This window comes from Salarias fasciatus, chromosome 13 (genome assembly GCF_902148845.1).
Source record: "Salarias fasciatus chromosome 13, fSalaFa1.1, whole genome shotgun sequence".
Lineage (NCBI taxonomy): Eukaryota > Metazoa > Chordata > Actinopteri > Blenniiformes > Blenniidae > Salarias > Salarias fasciatus.
Window position 1 is genome coordinate 14252552 of NC_043757.1, and position 19825 is coordinate 14272376.

The window sequence follows — 19825 nt, forward strand, 5'->3', positions numbered from 1 at the left end:
GACCTGATGTCGTTTGTTTATTTAGAATGTTGTACTTATATGTGACAAAGACAGCGCAAATCAATCAACAAACTACAACTGAAAATGAGTCTGAACCACATAAACCAGATAGTTTTGTAATCTGTGGTTCCTCCTGAGAGTCTGGGATGAAACTGTTACACTGATCGTTTCCAATCATTAATAAAACTATTATAAACCCGGTACACCGTTTTTAAATTCAGCCAGTCAGTTGTGTTTTAATATCCACGCAGCATTGTTTGAGCTGAGCTGACAGCTGCTATGCTACTACGACCTGTAAACACAAGCCACGTGACTGAGAGCCAGTCGGGGCTTTGCAGCATCGGGACGAATGACGGCTGAGTTAGAGGAAGTTAGCCCGGAGCAGCGCTGCTAGTATGTAACCTTACACGATTTGGGGGGAAATCGTCGCAGTGGGAGAGAGGTAACTGTTTTATTTGGACTATCGAAGCTGCGAATAATTGTCGAAACGCACGCGGGTGTAACCGTGTAGCATCTCTCCGGCCACAAACAAACTTGGTGCTTGCGGCCTATGCTAACGCCACCTAGCTAGCCTGGCTCACACAGTTAGCACTTTGCTGTCTGACTTATTTACGTGCATGTTTTGTGCAACTTACCGCCGTGTTTTCTGGGGTGTGGGTTTTAACCATGCAGATCTGAACTATATGACCAACTGCAAAGCTGAGAGCCGTGACTCACCTGCGGTTGAAACTTCTCCCATAGTTTCCTTTTAGCATGTTAGCATACGCTATCGCGTCGTGCAAGCGGATTATATCTGACCGTTTTATGGTGTTAGCATGCTAACTAGTAACATCTGACTACAGAATCTCGACCTACAGGCGCATGTGCTGATAATTAAATTGTGTTAGACGTAGTTAAATGGCCTCATTTAGAATCGTGCTTGTGTTTTCGCAGTGATGTGTGGCATCGGGGGCGTGTAGCGCGGATAAGCATGGCCTGCTTCATTCAGGCTGCGCTAGCTTCTTATCGAGTTTAAAACGAGCATGGGCTGTTTTCACTGACAGAGTTGCATCTTAAGTGCATAGACTGTGCGGCTGTACAGTTAATTTATTAATAAATTGACATTAAACACATTACCAACATGTATTTTGGGGTTGTTTTTAGATTTGATTGACCCTCGGAAATGGTCAAGACGGTAGCAACACTTGGTGAACGTATCAAAGCAGTGGGTGGAGGCAAAGTTTGAATCTGCTGTGGATGCATGTGAGGCTTTTATCATGCACACATTATATCTAACGGACTGGATACGAACAACATCTGTAAGTTAGTGGTTGTTGGGAGTTATATGATTCAGATCCCCCGTGGTTGATTTACAACGCTATCACTTGATCTCATTTCAGCATTTCAGTCATTGAGGATTTGTGAATTTCTTCCAACACATTAGAAGACTTCTGTATTATAGCTAAATACACATCTTTTGTGTGATTAAGAGAGGGGAATAAGGAGAACTGCAATTCAGACGTGTGTGAAACAAACATGCTGCATCAGTGGTTGCTTTTTTTCTAATTTATTTATTTATTTATTTATTATGAAGCCTGGCACGGAAAAGCTCATGCTTCAAAGTGTCTGCAGTTTGAGAGGATGTGCATGTATCGTTTCTCTCCAGGTTAAATGCTGGAGTTCCTGTTATAACTAAAACTACATATAGTACATAATAATATGTTTTAGCTGCACTACAAATAAATTCAGTTCTAAGAGTGTGTGCTATTAATAGTTTCACCCTCCAATTTTATATTTGCATCATGGTTTCTTCTCAATGATTGAAATAATAAAATGTCTGGGAATTTTTCTTGAACTGGAAAAAGACAGATTTTTGTCTTGGGTTTTTGGAATTTAATTGAAATAAAGATGTGAGTCAAATCTGCCACTTCTTCTGTGTTGTTTTGATGCAGGAAGGTCGTGGCATTCATGGACATGGTGGACACCTTTAACCATCTAATACCCAGTGACCAGTTGGATGACTCCCTGATAATCGGGCAGAATTTGGATTGTGAAGCCAGTAATGAGTTCGGGACAGCAGGAGCCAGACTGGAGGACTCGCTGAAGAATATGCTGAGTGACAAAGATCCCATGTTTGGATGTGCAAGCACCCAGTTCAATCTGCTGGATAATGAAGACCCTGCCTTTCCGATCGCTGCCTCGGCAAGTATGTGTACAGTGGAATAAAGTGGGCAGAGAACGCCTGAATGTAGAAATGTACTTCAGATTTTCATAGAAGTCGACCAGCATGTGCAACAACTCGTATTTTATGCTACGCAGGTCAGTAAAGGTCATTCACTGTTAACTGGAAATTGATCGGGTGAGGTGGTTTCCAAAATACATTGATCAGCTAGTGAACATGATTAATCTGCATCATTGTAAATATGTAATAAAATGCACATTTAATATACTTTCAAGATCGTCTTGTTGACATAAAAGAATCAACATCTGTTTTTCTTGACTTTGCAGCTCCTGACAGTGGTTCAGTCTCTGCAGACCAAACTCCTGAATTGACCGTTGAAGAGACGACACCAGTGACGCGATCTTCTGGCAGGCTAAAGAAGCGTCCTCTTGATTCAGAACGCGGTAAGCAGCTGCTGTAATCTGCTCTTGTGTAAGTTGTAATATAGTTGAAAAAAAAAAAAAAAGATGTGACACATTGTTTCTCGCTCGGCTTCTGTTCTTTGATGCAGAACTTAGAGATCGACAGCCTAAAGCCAGAGGAGGACCCAGACGTAAACCAGCCAACAGGCTCAGCAAAACCTTTCTGATCGAGAAAGGAGTTGAAGGATCGCAGCTGAGGGAAGAACTCACTTTGGGAGGGCGTATTAACATTAATGATTTTGACTGTGGATCGTGGCTGAATCCGACGGTTGTATTGAGACGCTTGACGGTCACAATCGGAGGATTCAGGATTGAGTTGCTTCCAGGACCTTCGTACACGCAGAGTGTGGCTACAAACGAGTCAGTTTGCTTAGGGGACGGGTTTTCGTACGGTGGAGGCATCGGTTTTGCTATTTTGCCAGACGACTGTGTCAGTGTAGAGAATCCCGTGTCGGAGGCGGGTGCGATTGAAAAGAACTCTGCAGACGATGCAACCCTTGGACCTTATGTGAATCCTAACGATGTACAGACCTCCAACAGGACACCCGTAGAGAGCCCCTGCACACAAAAGTCAAAACTTGACAATCACAGTGGAGCCGAGAAGCGAAACCGTGCGACTGAAGGAAAAAACGGTTTCAAAGGGAGTCGTGACGACAGCACATCTACTGTAAGCAATAAGGCTGATAGCAAGGACAAGCCTCAGACGGTAGCCAAAACACTGCTCAAGTCAAAGCAGGGACTGACATTGAATAAGAACAAGAACTCTTCCCACTGTGAAACAAACATCGCGAAGGAGCAGAAACAGTCCCAGAACACGCCATCCAAAGTCGTCCAAAGAGGAAACATTCACAAAATGAAACCTGTAAAGGAAAAACCAGACATTTCGCCCATGAAAAGGCCTGCAGAGAACCCCCAAAGTGAGCTCGCTCCGAAAGTGCAGAAGACACAGGGTCCAGGACAAAACAAAATCAAGCCAAAATCACCAAGTGCAGCTAACTCCGTGCCCAAGAAGAGCCCATTAGCGAGCCACCGCGCTGGTGATCATCAGGGACCACAGAAGCATCCTCATCCCCACAACAGCTCTAAAGTTGAGACCACTCACCTGGCGCACAGCCACCCCAGCAATTCTGTCAAAACACCGGAGGAAGCAGGGCAGGAAAAGTCCAAAGTCAAAAAGCCAGAAAAGCTTCTTCAAAGGCAGAAAAGTAAGAATGCGAGGAGCATCTCTGTGGAGGAGCCGCAGCTGTTTATTCCAGACAACGCTCCCGTGGTGAAGAAAGACCCTGCCGAGGAGCTGGCCGCCAACACCGACTCGGCATGGGATGGAAACAACTGCTGTGGTCTGTGCAAGAAACACCACAATAACATGTAAGCCTTGCTCTTTTTATGAATGCAGACATTTGACTAAAGAAAGCCATTTTAATATTGACTCCCCCGTTCGTCGCGCTGTTCAAAGCGCTCCTTTGCAATCCATCCATTTCAAAAACGCCTCTCTGTTTCAGGTTCATGGTGGGCTGCGGTCGCTGCGACGACTGGTTCCACGGCGACTGCGTCGGTCTCGACCTGACTAAAGTGCGCGAGATGGAGGAGGAGGACCAGATGTACGTGTGCCTGAAGTGCTGCGAGGAGGAAAGCAAGAAGGTGGAGCCCGAGCCGCCGAGCGCCCCCAAGCCAGAAGTGCCGGCAAAGCCCGAGGTCCCGGACCACAAGCCGCCCTCGCACCCTCGCCCTGGACCGTCCCAGAATGTCACATCCGGGGGAGTCAGGCCGTTCAGGAAGGTACGCAGCCTCGCTGGGAGAGCTACAATGTTCGGGTGTGATCTGAATTTAAACCTTTCACATAGTGTTTGCTTTGTTTCCTCCAGCTAGTGCTTCCTCTGCTAGTGATATAGCCAGTGTTTACATGGTTCGTCTCTTTGCTTGGTACTTGTGCGCACAAAGGTGTGTGGTTAACGAGGTGCACTCACCCAGGTTTAGCAGTTTCTCCCACAATATTCAGACTTCACATCACTTACGACAAAGTCAAACTCTTTTTGTTGTAACTTTTGGCTGTGGGCTTTTCTTAGGTTCTTCTCTTACCAGAATCTGTCTTTGATTGCTGAGTGTTAGTGATATGTCTGATGTGAGCTTTTTATTTCCTTCTTAAATTAGGATCCGGACAGAAGGCATTCCACAGATGGAAGAGAAACCTCTCATAAAACAGGTACATTCATCACCTGCGAAGTTTGGTGGTTCTTCCACACGGTAAATTTACTTGGAAAACAAAGTAGTGTCAGATGGGATGGAACAGAGTTTTAACTCTTGTATTTGACTTCATGTCTTCAAAACTTTTTGCCTCAATTGTATTACAGTAAATGTCCTATAAAGAAAACAGCAGTTGACAGCTTTTGTTTTGTTAAAAATAGACAAGAAGAGAAGTCCTCATTGTCTCGTTTTGTGATATTAAATAACAGCTTAAGCTGAAAACATTTTCCATCTGTTCTTTCTTCAGTTTTTGGGACAAAACATGCTAAATCATTAATGCTTTGACGTTTTGTGGCTACAGATGTGCTCAGAAAATGACTTTTCATCTTCAATCGCAGGTCTTCATCACAAACACGAGACGAAGAGTAAAACATCCTCAGCTTCAAAGAAACCTGTGTCTGTGGAGGCGATCAGGAGGAACGTGCGCGATTCTCTCAAAGAAATTCTGACACAAAGGTAAAGATTTCATTAAAGGAAAAATTAATGCGGTATTAAACAAATTCATTCTCCCTTTGTTTATAAATAGGTGTTATAATCAGTTTGGGAAGTGTCTGATATAAGCACCGCTTTGCGCTTTTTCCAGGCTGAAAGAGTCTGATTTGAACATCTCAGTGGACAGAGCCACAGAAGTGGCCAAGAAGACGGAGAAAGAGCTTTTTCATTTGTATAAAGACACCGACAACAAATACAAGAACAAGTACCGAAGCCTGATGTTTAACCTGAAGGACACTAAAAATAATGTAAGTACCACTTTATGTCAGCCAAATGTTTGATGCCTTTTGAAAGTGTGCGAGTGCATTCATTGTATTTGGATTTTTAGGTTCTCTTCAAGAGGGTTCTTAAAGGTGAAATTTCTCCGGCTAACCTCATTCGAATGAGCCCCGAGGAGCTGGCATCAAAAGAACTGGCTGCCTGGCGCCAAAGAGAAAACCGACACGTAAGTCATGTTAATCTGCCTCCTCAATTTTTTCACTTGTGACTGCATAAATTCAGCCTGAACGCTCAATGAGACGCCTAATAGTCCGGACATAAAAGTGAAGATCAGGAATTATTGTGGTTTTCTTTCATTTCAATTTCCAGCAGTGTCCTTTAAAGTGAAGCTGAAGTGCACGGCCTTTTGCGTCTTTCTGAAATTCATTCGCTGTTTTTCAGACAATCGAGATGATTGAAAAAGAGCAAAGAGAGGTGGAAAGACGACCAATCACAAAAATCACACACAAAGGTGAAATTGAAATTGAAAGCCAGGAACCAGTGAAAACATCGGAGCCAATAGAGGTAAGGCGCCACGCTGAATGGGCCTTTGCTTCACAGAGGTCTTTTTTTAGAGTTTAGTAAAACAGTGGCTTAAGTACTTTTCCTGTGTTTTCTTTTCTTTTAGCTTGAGCCTCCTCCCAAAGTTTCAGAAGTCCCACTAGAATCTCCCAAAACCCCGGACAAGAAAGCAGAGAACGACAAGACAGAGAAAGACACGACCAGTCAACACAAGTCTCATTTATTTGACCTGCACTGCAAAATCTGCACAGGTAAGCCCCATCAAAACCAGTCCTGGTCTGATCACTGTCCTGCTGCCAGTGCAATTTAATTCCTCCACACTGCTGTGAATGCTGCCCCTGTCACTACGCTCAGTCTTTAATGTGTGGCGCTTCACTCTACTGTTTCAGGTCGTATGGCGCCCCCTGTGGAAGAGGCAACAACTAAAGTGATCAAAGTCGCCACAACGGTGGTTCGGAGGCAGTCGACCAAAACAGACGAGCCGAAGAGCTCGACGGCGCCGGCGGCCGACGAGGACCTGCACCTCACCGTGCTGGAGGAAAGCTTCCGAAACGCCCACTCGTCCTACGACGGAAGGTAAAAAGAAGTCAGTTTTCAGGGTGTGCCGTTTCCCTTGTTTTGTACGCGTGCCTTCATCTCTGCTGTTTTTCCTCGCAGATCGGATCACACCACCGGAAGAAGCGAAGAGGTGGTTTTCCTAACTGGCCTCAAGTCCCTGTGGCGAGGATTCATTCATATGCACGCTGTGGCAAAGCTGGTCACAAAAGCTTTTCCTGTCTCCGGCATTTTGGACAGCCTGACCGAGGTAAAGTGGCCGCAGAGGAGAACACTTAGATTTTGAGAGGCTGCTGAATAAAATTCTAGTCAGTAGCTGTCCTGAAATAGATGGTTTGCACAGATGCATTTCATTATTTCAGTTTCAGAAATGACCTCTTCTTAGGAAATAAAACTCTCTGTATTGCATTGAATGAAATCCAAATAACACAATCGCATAGAAAAGGGGAGACAAATTAGATGTGAGTGGTGGCATCACTGTAATAAGAAATCCATTATAGGAAGAACACTGAGGTTAAATGTCGGCAAACATTTTTCTTCCTCTTTGCACAGTTTGTCAATAAATCTAATGAGAGATTGAAAGCAAAAGTTAAGAGTAGAACAGAAAAAAAATTGCAATAAAAACTCCCACACTCACTCACAAGTTCATAAACCGACCGATACTGCCAAGTGTTTTGTTCACTGATGTAGAAACATGCACGTTGTCGTCCAACAGGACCTTCCAGACAGCATCCAAGTTGGTGGGAGGATCAGTCCTCAGACAGTGTGGGACTACTTGGAGAAGATTCGAGCCACTGGAACAAAAGTGAGTTTCTAGAAGCTTGCTTTAACAAAAATCAGGGTTTTTTTTTTCTATGCACAGAATGTATAGATTTGACTGACACATGCTTTTGTTATTTTCTTTTTTTTTTTTTAAGGAAGTGTGCCTGATTCGCTTCACCCCTGAGACGGAGGAAGATGAGATCTCATACACGCTGCTGTATGCGTACTTCAGCAGCCGTAAGCGTTTCGGGGTGGTGTCCAATAACCTCAAACAAGTGAAGGACATGTATCTGATTCCTTTGGGCGCCACAGAAAAAGTTCCTCATCAGCTCGTTCCCTTCGATGGGCCAGGTAAGATGAATGCTTCACCTATCTTCTGTTGAATAATTAGTTTCTCTGAACGAGTTGCAATCGCAATTCTGATGTTTCAAATTTCATTAATCTTTTAATTTGACAGGATTAGAAAACAACCGTGCCAACCTTCTCCTTGGGCTCATCATTCGCCAGAGACCCAAAAGGGATTTCCTGACTGTGGATGTGAATGAATCTGCGAGGAGCATCCCTGATATCAAGCCCATCATCATCCCTCCGAAAGAAACCAGAAAAACGGAGGAAGATGAGAAGCTATTCCTTTCTTCTTTAACTGTTCCGCACAAAAAGGAGAAGGAGAAAACACTTGACACTACTGAAGAAGCTGATGAACCAGTCGCGGAGTCTCTTGAAGGACCGTCTGCGCCAGAGAACAGTCAGGAGGCCCAGAAGCCGCTCCGCTTTCTTCCCGGCGTGTTGGTGGGCTGGGGCGGGGAGTTGCCACCTCTGCCAGATGTCGGAGGTAAATCTGGAGCGACCGCGAGCGACACCGAGAAGAACCAACCTGCGCCGAAAACAGAAGCGCCGACTGGAAACGCTAAAAGTCCAACAGCTGCTGCCCCGCGAGAGCGCTTTGTCATCAAGAAGAAAGAAGCCAAACCCGTTAAAACGGAGTCGGAGCTCCCCGGACCGGCCGACACATCTGCCGCTAACAACTCATCGGGAAAAGACGGCGCGGCGGTGAATTACGGCGCCTCGGTCTCGCTGAAAGACAAGCCTCCAGATGTGTCGACTGATGCGTTCTTGGCAAGCTTGTCAACAGGCGGGACAGAAACGAGCGTCGCCGGCGGCACCAACAAAGGGGACGCCGGCCTTTTGTCCGAGACGGAAAAAGGGACGACTGAAGGCAGTTCCTCCTCGCAGTCGGAACCCCAGGCTGCCTCAGATCCCGCAAGCAGCTCCAAACCTCCGTTAAGTGGAATATTGAAGAAGTCCTCAGCATATTCCACTGCGACTGAAGACAAAACGACGGCGCCACAGCAGCAGAGAGCCAGCCCTCCTGATCCGTCGGCTCCGAAACCCGTGCCTCTGCTGAGCAGCAAAAGGAACGATCTGATCGTGCCATTTCATCAAGGATATTTACAGCTCGCCGCTCAGGCCAAACACAAGCCAGAGGAGCAGAATCGAACTACTGTTCAGTCTCCGCCCGGTAAAACGGAAGATCCTGGCCTGGCTCAGCCCGCTGCTGAGGTAAAGGAGGCACCGTGTCCGACAGCAGACGACGAGCCCAAAGCAGCGTCAAACACACAAGCGTCTGAACCGGAGCAGGACTTGGTAACGACACCAACTCCCCCAGCATCGAACAGCACGCCGCCTTTCCCCTCCCAGCAGCAGCAGCAGCAGCAGTCTCAGGTACCTGGCAGCTACGATTACCCCGTCGCTCCTGCTCCTGACGAGTTCTCCTCCCCACACACCCAGGTTGTGAATCACAATGAGCAGTGGGCTCAGGACAGCGCCTCCCAGGCTCCCTCCACTCCCCCGTCGCAGTACTCGGAGAGTTTCTCAGCCTCGTTCCACGCCAAGCGGCCCGAGGAGCGATACAGCGACCCGTGGGAGAGGCCGCGGAACACGGAGGACAAGGATCACCACGGGCGGCACAGGGACTCCCACCACGGGAAGAAAAGCCGGCACCACGACCGGGAGCGCGAGAAGAAGCACGAGCACAGGGACAGGAGCAGGCACCACGGACACTCGGACGACCGCCACGCCGAGAAGAGGAGAGAGAGGCACCACAGCGACGACCACAGCAGCCGACACAAGGACCGGCACCGACACAGACGGGACTCCGACTATGAGAACGGACGAAGAGGTTCAAAAGACAGCTACTCATAACTTTTTAATTTAATTTTTTTTTTTTTTTTTAAATCCCACACGTGAGCGTTTTCAGCTCCCTGTAAGACTTGTCGGTTCACTCGCCTGGTAAAAATCACTTTCTGGTGGTTTACTCGATGTTTCATCTGTAAACCTTCTGTTTCATGTTACAGGCCAAAATGGTAATTTTCAGTACAGCTTTGAGTATCATCCTAGATACTTTTTACTCAGACCAAGAAAAGTCAAATATTGGGTCATTTTAAACTTTTTTTTTTTTTTAATGTATTATCTTATTCATACGGAGAACAAATGATCAGCTAACGTTTTCGTTCTCGAGCTAAATTGCAGCGCAGATGTGGACCAGTCGGTGAAGGATTTCCGTTGAGCTCAGACTGAGTGTGAGAGATGTATTTAACTGAGGAAAGAGATCTAAAAACAAAAAGCAGCTTTGTCTTTATTTCTGATTAAAAGAATTTTAAATGCTTGTTTTATAAACCGACTTTCTATTGAGTATGTACATTTTGGCTTGTAAATAATCCCATTAGCGAGAAAGCGTGCCTTTGCACTGTGTGTTTGTGTACAGTTCATAATAAAGCTAATCTTTTTTGTATCATTGATTACAAAAGTGCAGGTGTTTCGATTTGTCCCGTCACATTAACAACTCACTGCTCTTGAAGTATTTATTACATTTCATTAAACGCAGGGAAATTTAAATAAATAAGATCCATTACAATCTTTTGATTAAGAACTGAATAAAATACAGCACTGAAATTCCTTTAAAAAAAGCTTAAACTGCAATCATATCTAACAAGAAATCTCCTTGCATGCTAGTTTTACAGCAGGTGTCATGAAACAATAACTACAAATGAATCTCACAAGGACAATTATTATATTCACTCTGCTTTCATTCATTGTCCCCGTAAACATTAAAACCCTCGCTATTTTTAAGAAACTGCACCGGCTTGCTATCTCCGAACACAAAAACATTTCTAAGACTTCCTTCAAACCCTTTTGAAAACAAACCAGAGGTCACAACTGTCAGATTTCTGTGGAACTCGAACCCCCCGAAGTAAAACTGCCCGCCGTAGTTCAAGGCTACGTATCGCTCAAACGGATCCACGTCCTCGGAGAGGATCCGCTTCCCGTCCAGGTACACCTGGAGACGTGTGCTGTTCAGAGACACGGAGACGTTCTGCCACTTGTTGCAACAGAGAGTCTGATTCTGGACAGTGAACGGGACGGAGAGTCTTTCTCCCAGGTTGACTGCGACTTTGAGGCGGCCCTTCTCGAGCCCCACTGCGAGGTAGTCGTCGTCTTCGTGCGCGGCCTTTCCCATCCACATGATCAGACCGTCGTTGGACTTTGTGAGGAAGCTGAAAGAAACCTGTGTGTTTTTTAAGTCCCTGGCGCCGTATCCGGGGTCGGTGTACACCAGGTACGAGCTTCCCACAAACCTGAAGGTGTCGGTGGAGGTTCTCGTGTCGCAGTAGGTTCCCTCCCACCCCAGCGGGCACACGCAGCGGTACGAGGTGGCGGCGGCGGCGGCGGACGGGGCGCAGGAGGAGCCGTGTCTGCAGCTGTGGCTCACGCAGCTCACAGACTGGTTGCACACGGCGCCAGTCCACAGCAGCGGGCAGATGCACGTGAATTTGTCGCTGCCCGCGGCTCGGCAGCGACCGCGGTTCCGACACACCTTGTACCCGCAGGCCGTCCCGTCCCAGTCCCCGACGTTCGCTCCGTTTCCAGCCCCCGCCTCCGTTAACTCCAGCTCCTGGTCGTTGACGGTGAGCTCCCTCATTCCCCCGGTGAAGCTCATCGGCTCTCCCTCGGTCGCGTCCGTCGAGACCGAGCTCAGAGCGGAGACTCCTCCGACGAACAGGTCTGTCGTGACGTCCAGGGTGCTCATCCCCGCCGTCTCGTCCTCCTCCGCCTCCTGGCCGTCCACGCTGAGGAAGCCTCTGTTTCCGATCCGACCGGCCTTCACCGTGTGCCACGTCCGGCCGCGCAAGTCTACCTTCTCAACAGACTGCAGGGCGCGGGCGCCGTCCCCAAGGTCATACCGGAGCTGCACAAACCCAGAGGTCAAGGAGAGGCAGAGGAAGTCTCCTGCGAGAAAGTGAGAGAAAGAGTACTTCCTCTATAACCTGTTCACAAGCAGTGATTTTTCACCAAAGTTACATCAACATGAAATAAATTCTGAGCCTGTGATGTAGATAATGTGAAATAAAGACTTTTTCTTTTTTTTTTTATTTTCCCTGAATGCTACAAGGTCCTCTCTGCAAGAATGATGAGCTGTTCCACTGAATTATCCTTTCAAAAGGTCCGTATTCAGTGTACTACATAAAGCCAGGCACGGTGCTTGACTACTGAGGCGATGAATAAAAACATGTTTCTTTGATTAGAGCTGCCTCCAGTAATGCCAACGTCACAACTATGAAGTTTATAATGTAAGAGCGGTTTGTTAGGAGAACGTTGCTGATGTATTTACTATTATTACTATTACTATTATTATTCGAACTTTTTTTATTTAGATATACATTTTTTCACCAGGTCTTTCAGTAAAAGTACACATTGGCTTTCAAATGGTTTTCAGTAATGTACCCCGCAAAAAATTTCTTCAGCCGAGGACCTGCTAACCAGCTTGTAGCCTTCAATTCTTCAGCAAATTCACAGCAAACCAGAGATAATATTACAGATATTTTTACCGGTTGAATTCATTGAGTGTTCTTCACAAATGTTAGTTTTTTTTTTGTTTTGTTTTTTTTATTGAGCTTTGACTCAGTGTTTTTTTTTAAGTAAATTCCATGTTATTTTGAAAATTGATTTTTGTATCTTTTTGTCTTTTTTCAACACACACGGTGTTTTACGTCACACACCTGCAGCAGTACCCAAAAAGTGCTTTTACACAAAATGAGAAAATAAAAAGAAACAGGAATCAGTCATTTGAAAGGTAAAAGAAGAACATTTTTCAAAATAATTTATTGATTTAAAATTTAATATAAAAACACGAGCAATGTCGATCAAGACGAAGCGCAGAGGACAGGAACCTGATTAATACCAGGACATAAAAATAAATCTTAGGTGGCTTTAATGGAATTTGTCTAATGAAGATGCACCTGCTGAGGTAGTTTGTTAGAATTCAGTATTATGGATTGTAAAATGGGGGAACGTGTGGATCAGGGGTGTCCTCACCAGCTCTGGAGCTGAGGTGCTGAGCAGTGTAGAGAAGGATGCCATCAGGTGATAAAGGCTGGAACTGCAGCTGCACAACAGTCCTGTGCCGAAGACTCAGGAGAGGGAAGGACATCCATGAAGACTGGTTCGCGCTGAAGTATGGATCGCTGATCGATACAGCTGTGGAAAAACAACATGAACAGCAATGCTGTGGGTTTATAATTAGACATGGGAATTTTTAGATATGCCCGAGTGATTTTTTTTCTATTTTTTTTCTAATATTCTTTATAATCATGAAACTTTAGCATCTGCGAGAATGATTTAAGGCAAGAGTGAAAAAGTACGTCAAAAGATTTAATTGTGATCAGGTTACATCAGTGACAATTAAGTGACACTATTTCTCAATAAATTCATCCAAAATAAAAAGTGCTTATGGAATTCAGAGTTCTACGACGTAGTTTTGTATTAGCTTTTAAGATAAGAATAATTCATTTTTTAATAGTTAAGTAATTTAGTTGAATAAATTGAAAAATTGCTCCGAAAAATAATGTCATTGTGAAGCTGGTGTACCTACGCCCACACATTCCACAATGACAATAGAGGTGTGTATGTTTATTTGCATATGATCTCACAACATAGAGAAAAGGCTGAAAATGCCATCAGCAGGAATCGTGTATCAATAGAGTTCGGATTTCATTATTCCTCTTAACACGTAAACTTTCTTACAATTCAGAACAGTCTTTGTTTCATTTGAGTTTTTTTTTTAATAATTATTTTTAAAAAATCACATTAATATAAAAGTAGGATTATGAAGTTTAATGAGGTAACCTTTTTGGCAGTACACTCCTGCAGTCCCTAGGGGGCACTGGCAGGTATATCCACTGGGCAGAGGGATGCAGGTGGAGCCGTCGGCGCACAGAGGAGGGGGGCTGTGCTCCACATCACACACAGACACCGTCTCAGTGCAGAGCGCTCCCTTCCATCCAAATGGGCACTGGCAACTGCAGGCGGACACAGTGACACACTGGCTGGAAACTTGTAAACACCGTCATTTCCTTTCTCTCTGCATCCGCACTCTGGAACTGACTCCACGTTTGTACATCATGAAGAGATACACTGAGCAGAGCGCCGTCTCCGTCACAGGTCCGGCATGTGTTGATCGAGTGCGGAATCATCGGAAATGAATGTTTTCACTCACTACACGGACGAGCCGGAGTCCACGCACGTCCCTCCGTTGCTGCAGCGGACATGAGCGCAGGGCGTGACGCCGCACTGACCCACACTGCGCCCGAAGGCCGGATGAGCCAGCGCTTGAAACTTTCTGTCTCTTCGTGTGCGAAACTGCATGTCAAAGATGCACCCTGTCACAAGAACAAACACACCAGGAGAGGGAGAGAGAGAGAGAGAGAGAGAGAGAGAGAGAGAGAGAGAGAGAGAGAGAGAGAGAGAGAGCGAGAGAGAGAGAGAGAGAAAACGCATGTCTGAGCAAGTCATTCTCTCCGATGCTGATTTATAAGACCATATCTCTTCCTCTCTATTCCCTTTTAAATAAATAAAATGAGTACAAATTAAAGTGATTGAGTCTTTCTCAAATAACGCCAGTGCGAAGGGAAACAAGTCTTCCCACGTCTGCACAGCACGAAATGATTGTTTATTTCATCAAGCAACAATGTGGAGTTTGACATCAAGAACACAAACATAAATCCACCAGGAGTTTACGAGACGATAACTCCTGGCTTTGAAGGAATTAAAATCTCTACCTTCCCTGCAGTTCACATCCAACATGCCCGTGTTTTAAAATCCGACTTCTTCTGCTGCTTGTCATCCCCGATCTCCCTCACCGTGTTTACTTTTTGCTTTCACAATCCCATTTTTTTTTCCAAGACAATATTTGCCTTGGCCTGTACCTGCAGAGTACAGGCCCCTCTATAAATATAAGGCCTGAACACAGCCCTGGTAGTCATCTGCACATGCAGACTCCCATCTCTCTGCTGCATTAGTCATTGGCATAAACAGGATGCAGGGGAAATGTCATGCTCATTCATGAATATTCATGGCATGATGCTGTCTACTTGGCAGACTCAAGTGATGGTTTTGGTGCTGCAAACACAGAGCGTCGAATAAGCAAAGCAGAAGATGAGAAAAAGATGGTTGCTGGGTTTTTTTTTTCCCCCTATTTTGAACTTATGCACACATCACATCTTGTATGAGGCCTGATAAAAACTGTGGAGAAATGACACCTGTCAGAGAATAAAGGAAACTTTGTTTCAAATCAGATCAATTAAAAACATGGATAAGAAGAAACTGTTGATATCTTTGAGCAAGCCTGATGAAATAATTCTACCCCAAAGCGTGATAAAATCAAAAACAGACACAAAAACTCAATTTCTAGCTATTTGATGAAGTTGACTAAAGTGTTTTTTTTTTTTTTTTTCCCCGCTTCTCTCCTTTGAGCAGCCGTATAACCTCCTCTTCCACCTTTCCACAGGGGAGTGTGGATCTGTTGATAACTGGGAGTGAAGTGCATTATCAGTGTGTTCACTGCCAGCCATCATGATTAGGGCTCCGGGAAGGTCACACAGATCTGATTAGACGCTCATGAGTTCTCATTACATCCTGAGTAGAAAGGTTATGGTTCCACCAGTGTCGCCCGGCTCAGGTAGCGCTCACCAATACGAGGGGCGATCAAAGGCCGACGCGGCACGGCTGAACTAATGCTCCACCGGAGCTGATTTGATTTTTGAAGGTCTATTCGGCGAGCAGAGAAAAAAAAAAAGAATTATGTGACGATAAATAAAAGCAAACACACAAAACGGCTCTGGTCCTTAAAAATAAAAAGCTTTTCATTCACCTCAAATGGATCAGCCATGACATTTTATAATAACAAGCTTCAGTGCTGTACTGCAGAGGCTGCTGAATATGGTTATGATGATATTCATGGCTGTTGTCATCATTACGGTTATGGCAATTTTGCTTCGCAGCTCCACACATTAGCGCACACAATGAATGCTCCCCACAATATATTCCTACATGGGGTCACCTGAGAGAAAGCAGAAATGATGCCGATGATGACAAAGATTATTTGGCTCGCGCCGTCGTTCCAGTGACTTATCAGCAGAGGAATGGATTTACACGCAGCGCACTGTATGGGGTGTGAAGTGATTACAGGCCGCAGATACAATCAACCCCGGAGCTCTGTTCTGGCCTTGTACACAGTCCGAGCCCGCAACTCCCTTTTCATTACACACCGTCCCCTCCGCTTACAAAGAGGCAGACATCCTGGGAGAAACTCCAGGACCCGCCGTCCTGACTGCAGATCGAGTGCCGGCTCGTAATAAAGCGGTCTTACCCTGAAAGCTGTGGCGGAACCTGGAGCCAAGTGGCAGCAGTTCAGGGGTGTATTCATTATATCCACCTACAAAGAGCTGGTTGAAAACGTTGAGGCCCACGAGAGGACCTGGAGACAGTCCCGTCTTATTACGCTGCCCGTCAACCTGAGAAAGACATAGCAAGATGTCAATATTCAAGCAGGAGCTGTGTGGCCACCGTGGCCAGAGTCCAGTACATTTAACAATCTGCCAAAGTTGACAAAAGGTAGAATCTGGGATTGATTTATAGTTCCTTCAATCATCTCTACTTATTAGCTACAGCAGCTTCAGTAGAGTTTTTTTTGGCCTTCAAATATCTTTGAAGCACAGAGTCTCCAGACATTTCAGCCTTCCTTGTCTTAGTAGCTTCTTGATGCCTGTAGATCTTCTATCTAAGCTTAGATGATGCAACCATCCTGTTGGACTTGATTATTGACCTGAAGTATCAGGAGAAGGAAACTCATGTGTTACATGAAAGGTTTCACCTGGATTCACCATCAGCATGGGGAGACCAAGTGTTCGTTATCCGAGTGTCAACAATTGTTCAATGACATAAAATCAGTGCAAATCAAAGGAAAGAAGGCGCCGCTGGTTTGATCATTTGGTCAAAGATGCATTATATATAAAGTTGTCCCTAAAAACTCCCAAAAATCACTTTAAACCTCTGACATGGCTTTAGGGTGAAACTGAGATTGTTGCATGGTAAACACAGCTTGAGTCAACATACACACACATACACACGCACAAACAAAGACATTAACACATCTCTGTCGAACTCGTCCCATCACCTGTAACCATCCTGTTTTCTTGGACCTCCCGAACGTGACCGTGTGGACGCCGATCTGGTTGCTGAGTCGATCACTGACGATGGTGGCGACCCCCGACCCCAGGTTGAATCTGTGCACAACTCTCCCGGCGCGGAGTCCCAAAACAAGGAAGTCGTCACCATCCTCACCTGCAATTCAGAACCGAGTATGACTTCAATTATCCTTTTTTTAAATGATTTTTACTACTACTTTAAATCTTAACCAAATGTTTTGAATAAGAAACAATTTAATTGCCTTCAGATGACGCTACGCCGCTTCATACAGTATAACGTGCTGCTTTTCTACCTGTTTAATTATGTGAAAATTGATCACAGCCATCAAACAATTAACACTGATGAGCGATGTCACATCATTAAAGCAATTATCTTTGGAGCTGCTCATATTTCATGCATTCCTACATTTTGCCTTTGAATCCGGACCACTCCTGCAGTGCGGCTCACTCACCCGACAAACATTTCATTATTCATATTGCTCTTGTTATGTTTTGCCTCCACCTTGATGATTCATACTCTCAAGGGAAAACAAGTGCAGGAGATCCACACAGTCTTGTCTTTCTATTTCTTCCCCCCCCTTCTTTTAAATGTCTGCCACTTGTGAAGAACTACGCCGGAGACACCGGCACAGCAGTTACCTGCTACCAAACATGACCCCGCAGAAAGTAGATCCTAATTTAACGCGATAGCTGCTGACAGCTTCGCCGTGAAATGTGTGTCTGTTTAATGCAATTAACTTCAGTGTTTTTAAGACTTGCGTCTCATGTGTTCATCACATGCTCACAATGCCAACATGTCCTTTCTGAAAGTCAACAACAGTAACTGTTTAGCAGGAAATCAAGTAATTACTGGGCTGTGAGGAAAAAAAAAAAAAAACATTATTAATGCCTCAAAATCTGCCAAGAAAGAAAAATCCTTAGGGAACCCTGTTGATTAGAGGATCTCAGAGGAGAGAGGAAATCTGTTAGATAGCACATTACCATACACAGCAGGTGAAACAAAATGGCACTCGCATTCCCTTTAAAGTCCTTAATGAAGTCTGACAAGTCAAATCCAGCTAAGAGGACATCTCAGAGATGCTTTTCTCCTCCTCGCTTCACCATTCCCATCATTTTAAATTGCTTTGACGTCAGCATGAGGCTCACCTCGTCCCTTTTGTCCGGCAAACAGCATCAGGTTGTCTCTGACGGCAGAGGAGTTGTTTGCGAGCGTGAACCTCAGCCTGAACTCATAGAAGAGGCTCAGGCTGGGGATGGAGGAATACGCCACAAAGGACGTGTAGCCAAACTCGTCACTCCCGCCGAATCGGGCGCGGGTTATGTTGACGGCTGCAAAGCAAACACAGTAAAAAGAATATATTCAAGTCTATTTATGAGTTAGTTGCTGTGGGGTCTGTCTGCTGCAGGATGTCTGGTGGTCCTGTTTAGTTTTAGAGGTCTGATTCACAGCTTCCTTCGCAGGTTACCAAAAGATGGCACTATTGCCCCACATTACCGGTGGAGCTGGCTGGTGAAGGATTTTCTTTTCTGATGCTATTAGATGATGACCTGTTTTCACATACAACCACCTCTCCAGTCTTTTTCTATTTTCATTAGGAGCTGTTTAGGAAAAAATTCTGGCAAGCAAGCTTCACTTCATACCCAATGTTCACAAGGGTGGCACAATAATCCCAACGATATTCAATTACAATCTCAAGTTTGCTTATTCAGGACGCGTGGTTGATTCAATAATGCTCTCGCTTGTATTCCGTCAGAGTATACCCATCCACTTGATTTTACACTGGGGACTCAATGTAAATTTGCTCACGCTCGTTCAAAATTACATGCTGCAATGTTTTCACTGCCTCCTTCAGTGAGGATTCGAACATTAAGTCGCTCTCCTTCACTGGGAACACCTTGCATATTCTTGTGCCGCCCCAGGCGATGGCTAAGAGGGGTTCAGAGCATCCCTCTGCGACTGCCCCCAGCTCTGTTTGGCTGCTAAATTATTAATAAAGCTGCAAATTCCTCTGTTATCATCTCCTGTCTGCTGAAGCTCCATTTGCCTTCATTTGAAAGGCTGAAGTGTTATAGAAACACCTCATTTTTCCCTCTTCTTGTGTTTGAGCTGCTCTTATACATGATCATCTTTCCCCTGTAATGAGATCCATGTGTGCTCAGAGCAGATACACAACATTTTCTTTTACAAATTAATAAAGCACCCGACCTCTTGTAAGCTTGAATAAATCAGTTTTCTCCCTGTGATTACAAGATTTGATCAAATCTGATCAAAGATGATTTATTTATCTATTTACTTAGCGCTTGTTAAGCATCTGCATCATTGTGACTTTAATAATTACTTCTCCAAGTTATATTGAAATATCAGAGATAATATCAAACTAATTAAACAAAGAAACGGCTCAGATTTAATTAAACACATCTATGTTGTTCAACATTTTGCCGGTCTTGAGCGGAGGATAGCAGAGTTTGAGAGTTTCATAATACTGCTCAGTGTGGAAGGGCGAAGGCCGCGTCTTCACACGGCTCCAAACCTACTGACACACATGATTTGTCTCACATCAAGTCGTTTCACTCTTAATTGGACACATAACTTTTTAATATTACCAAAAATACTATGAACAGCTTTTGGGTATCATGAAAACAGTGCAACTGTTCTTCTATTTTGGTTTTCATTTGACGTGTGATATAAATCTGCTCACTGCTGTGACTTTTACCCTTGGTTTTGACTGACGTGTTTTATCAAAAAGTAACTGATAGATTTACCCAACATATGTGGGTTTTTTTCCCATAATCTTGAAATATTAAAAGCACCACAGTCAAGTTGACCT

The 19825-nt window shown here is 44.8% G+C and overlaps 2 protein-coding genes across 3 annotated transcripts in view; one reads left to right on the forward strand and one right to left on the reverse strand.

Annotated features, from left to right (window-relative positions):
* The first annotated feature begins 323 nt into the window (after positions 1 to 323).
* Positions 324 to 10253, forward strand: phf3 (PHD finger protein 3). Of its 2 annotated transcripts, none has more exons than XM_030106320.1 (16): positions 324 to 442; positions 1932 to 2185; positions 2488 to 2604; positions 2712 to 3990; positions 4125 to 4401; positions 4774 to 4825; positions 5205 to 5322; positions 5450 to 5606; positions 5687 to 5803; positions 6019 to 6141; positions 6245 to 6389; positions 6528 to 6714; positions 6796 to 6943; positions 7409 to 7498; positions 7611 to 7806; positions 7913 to 10253. In XM_030106320.1, exons 2-16 carry the CDS (start codon positions 1948 to 1950, stop codon positions 9655 to 9657), a joined length of 4989 nt encoding a protein of 1662 aa, XP_029962180.1. In that variant the 5' UTR covers positions 324 to 442; positions 1932 to 1947; the 3' UTR covers positions 9658 to 10253. The 2 variants fall into 2 exon arrangements, with proteins under 2 accessions (XP_029962180.1, XP_029962181.1); XM_030106321.1 differs by having other exon boundaries at positions 356 to 393.
* A 287-nt stretch (positions 10254 to 10540) lies between these two features.
* The window catches only part of eys (eyes shut homolog), a 164509-nt gene continuing 155224 nt past the window's right edge, over positions 10541 to 19825 (reverse strand). The window contains exons 44-50 of the mRNA XM_030106319.1: positions 18144 to 18326; positions 16967 to 17133; positions 16160 to 16304; positions 14009 to 14171; positions 13639 to 13811; positions 12829 to 12990; positions 10541 to 11742 (exon numbers count right to left, since the gene is read on the reverse strand). Of these exons, the coding sequence (XP_029962179.1) occupies positions 10541 to 11742; positions 12829 to 12990; positions 13639 to 13811; positions 14009 to 14171; positions 16160 to 16304; positions 16967 to 17133; positions 18144 to 18326 (2195 nt within the window). The remainder of the gene's footprint in view (positions 11743 to 12828; positions 12991 to 13638; positions 13812 to 14008; positions 14172 to 16159; positions 16305 to 16966; positions 17134 to 18143; positions 18327 to 19825) is intronic.

Excerpts from the sequence above, each read along its gene's own strand:
- phf3 (XM_030106320.1), top strand. The coding sequence starts at position 1,948 with ATGGACATGGTGGACACCTTTAACCATCTAATACCCAGTGACCAGTTG. Across the intron at positions 4,826-5,204 it reads AGAAACCTCTCATAAAACAG|GTCTTCATCACAAACACGAG; the intron begins GTACATTCATCA and ends CTTCAATCGCAG. Across the intron at positions 6,944-7,408 it reads TTTTGGACAGCCTGACCGAG|GACCTTCCAGACAGCATCCA; the intron begins GTAAAGTGGCCG and ends GTCGTCCAACAG.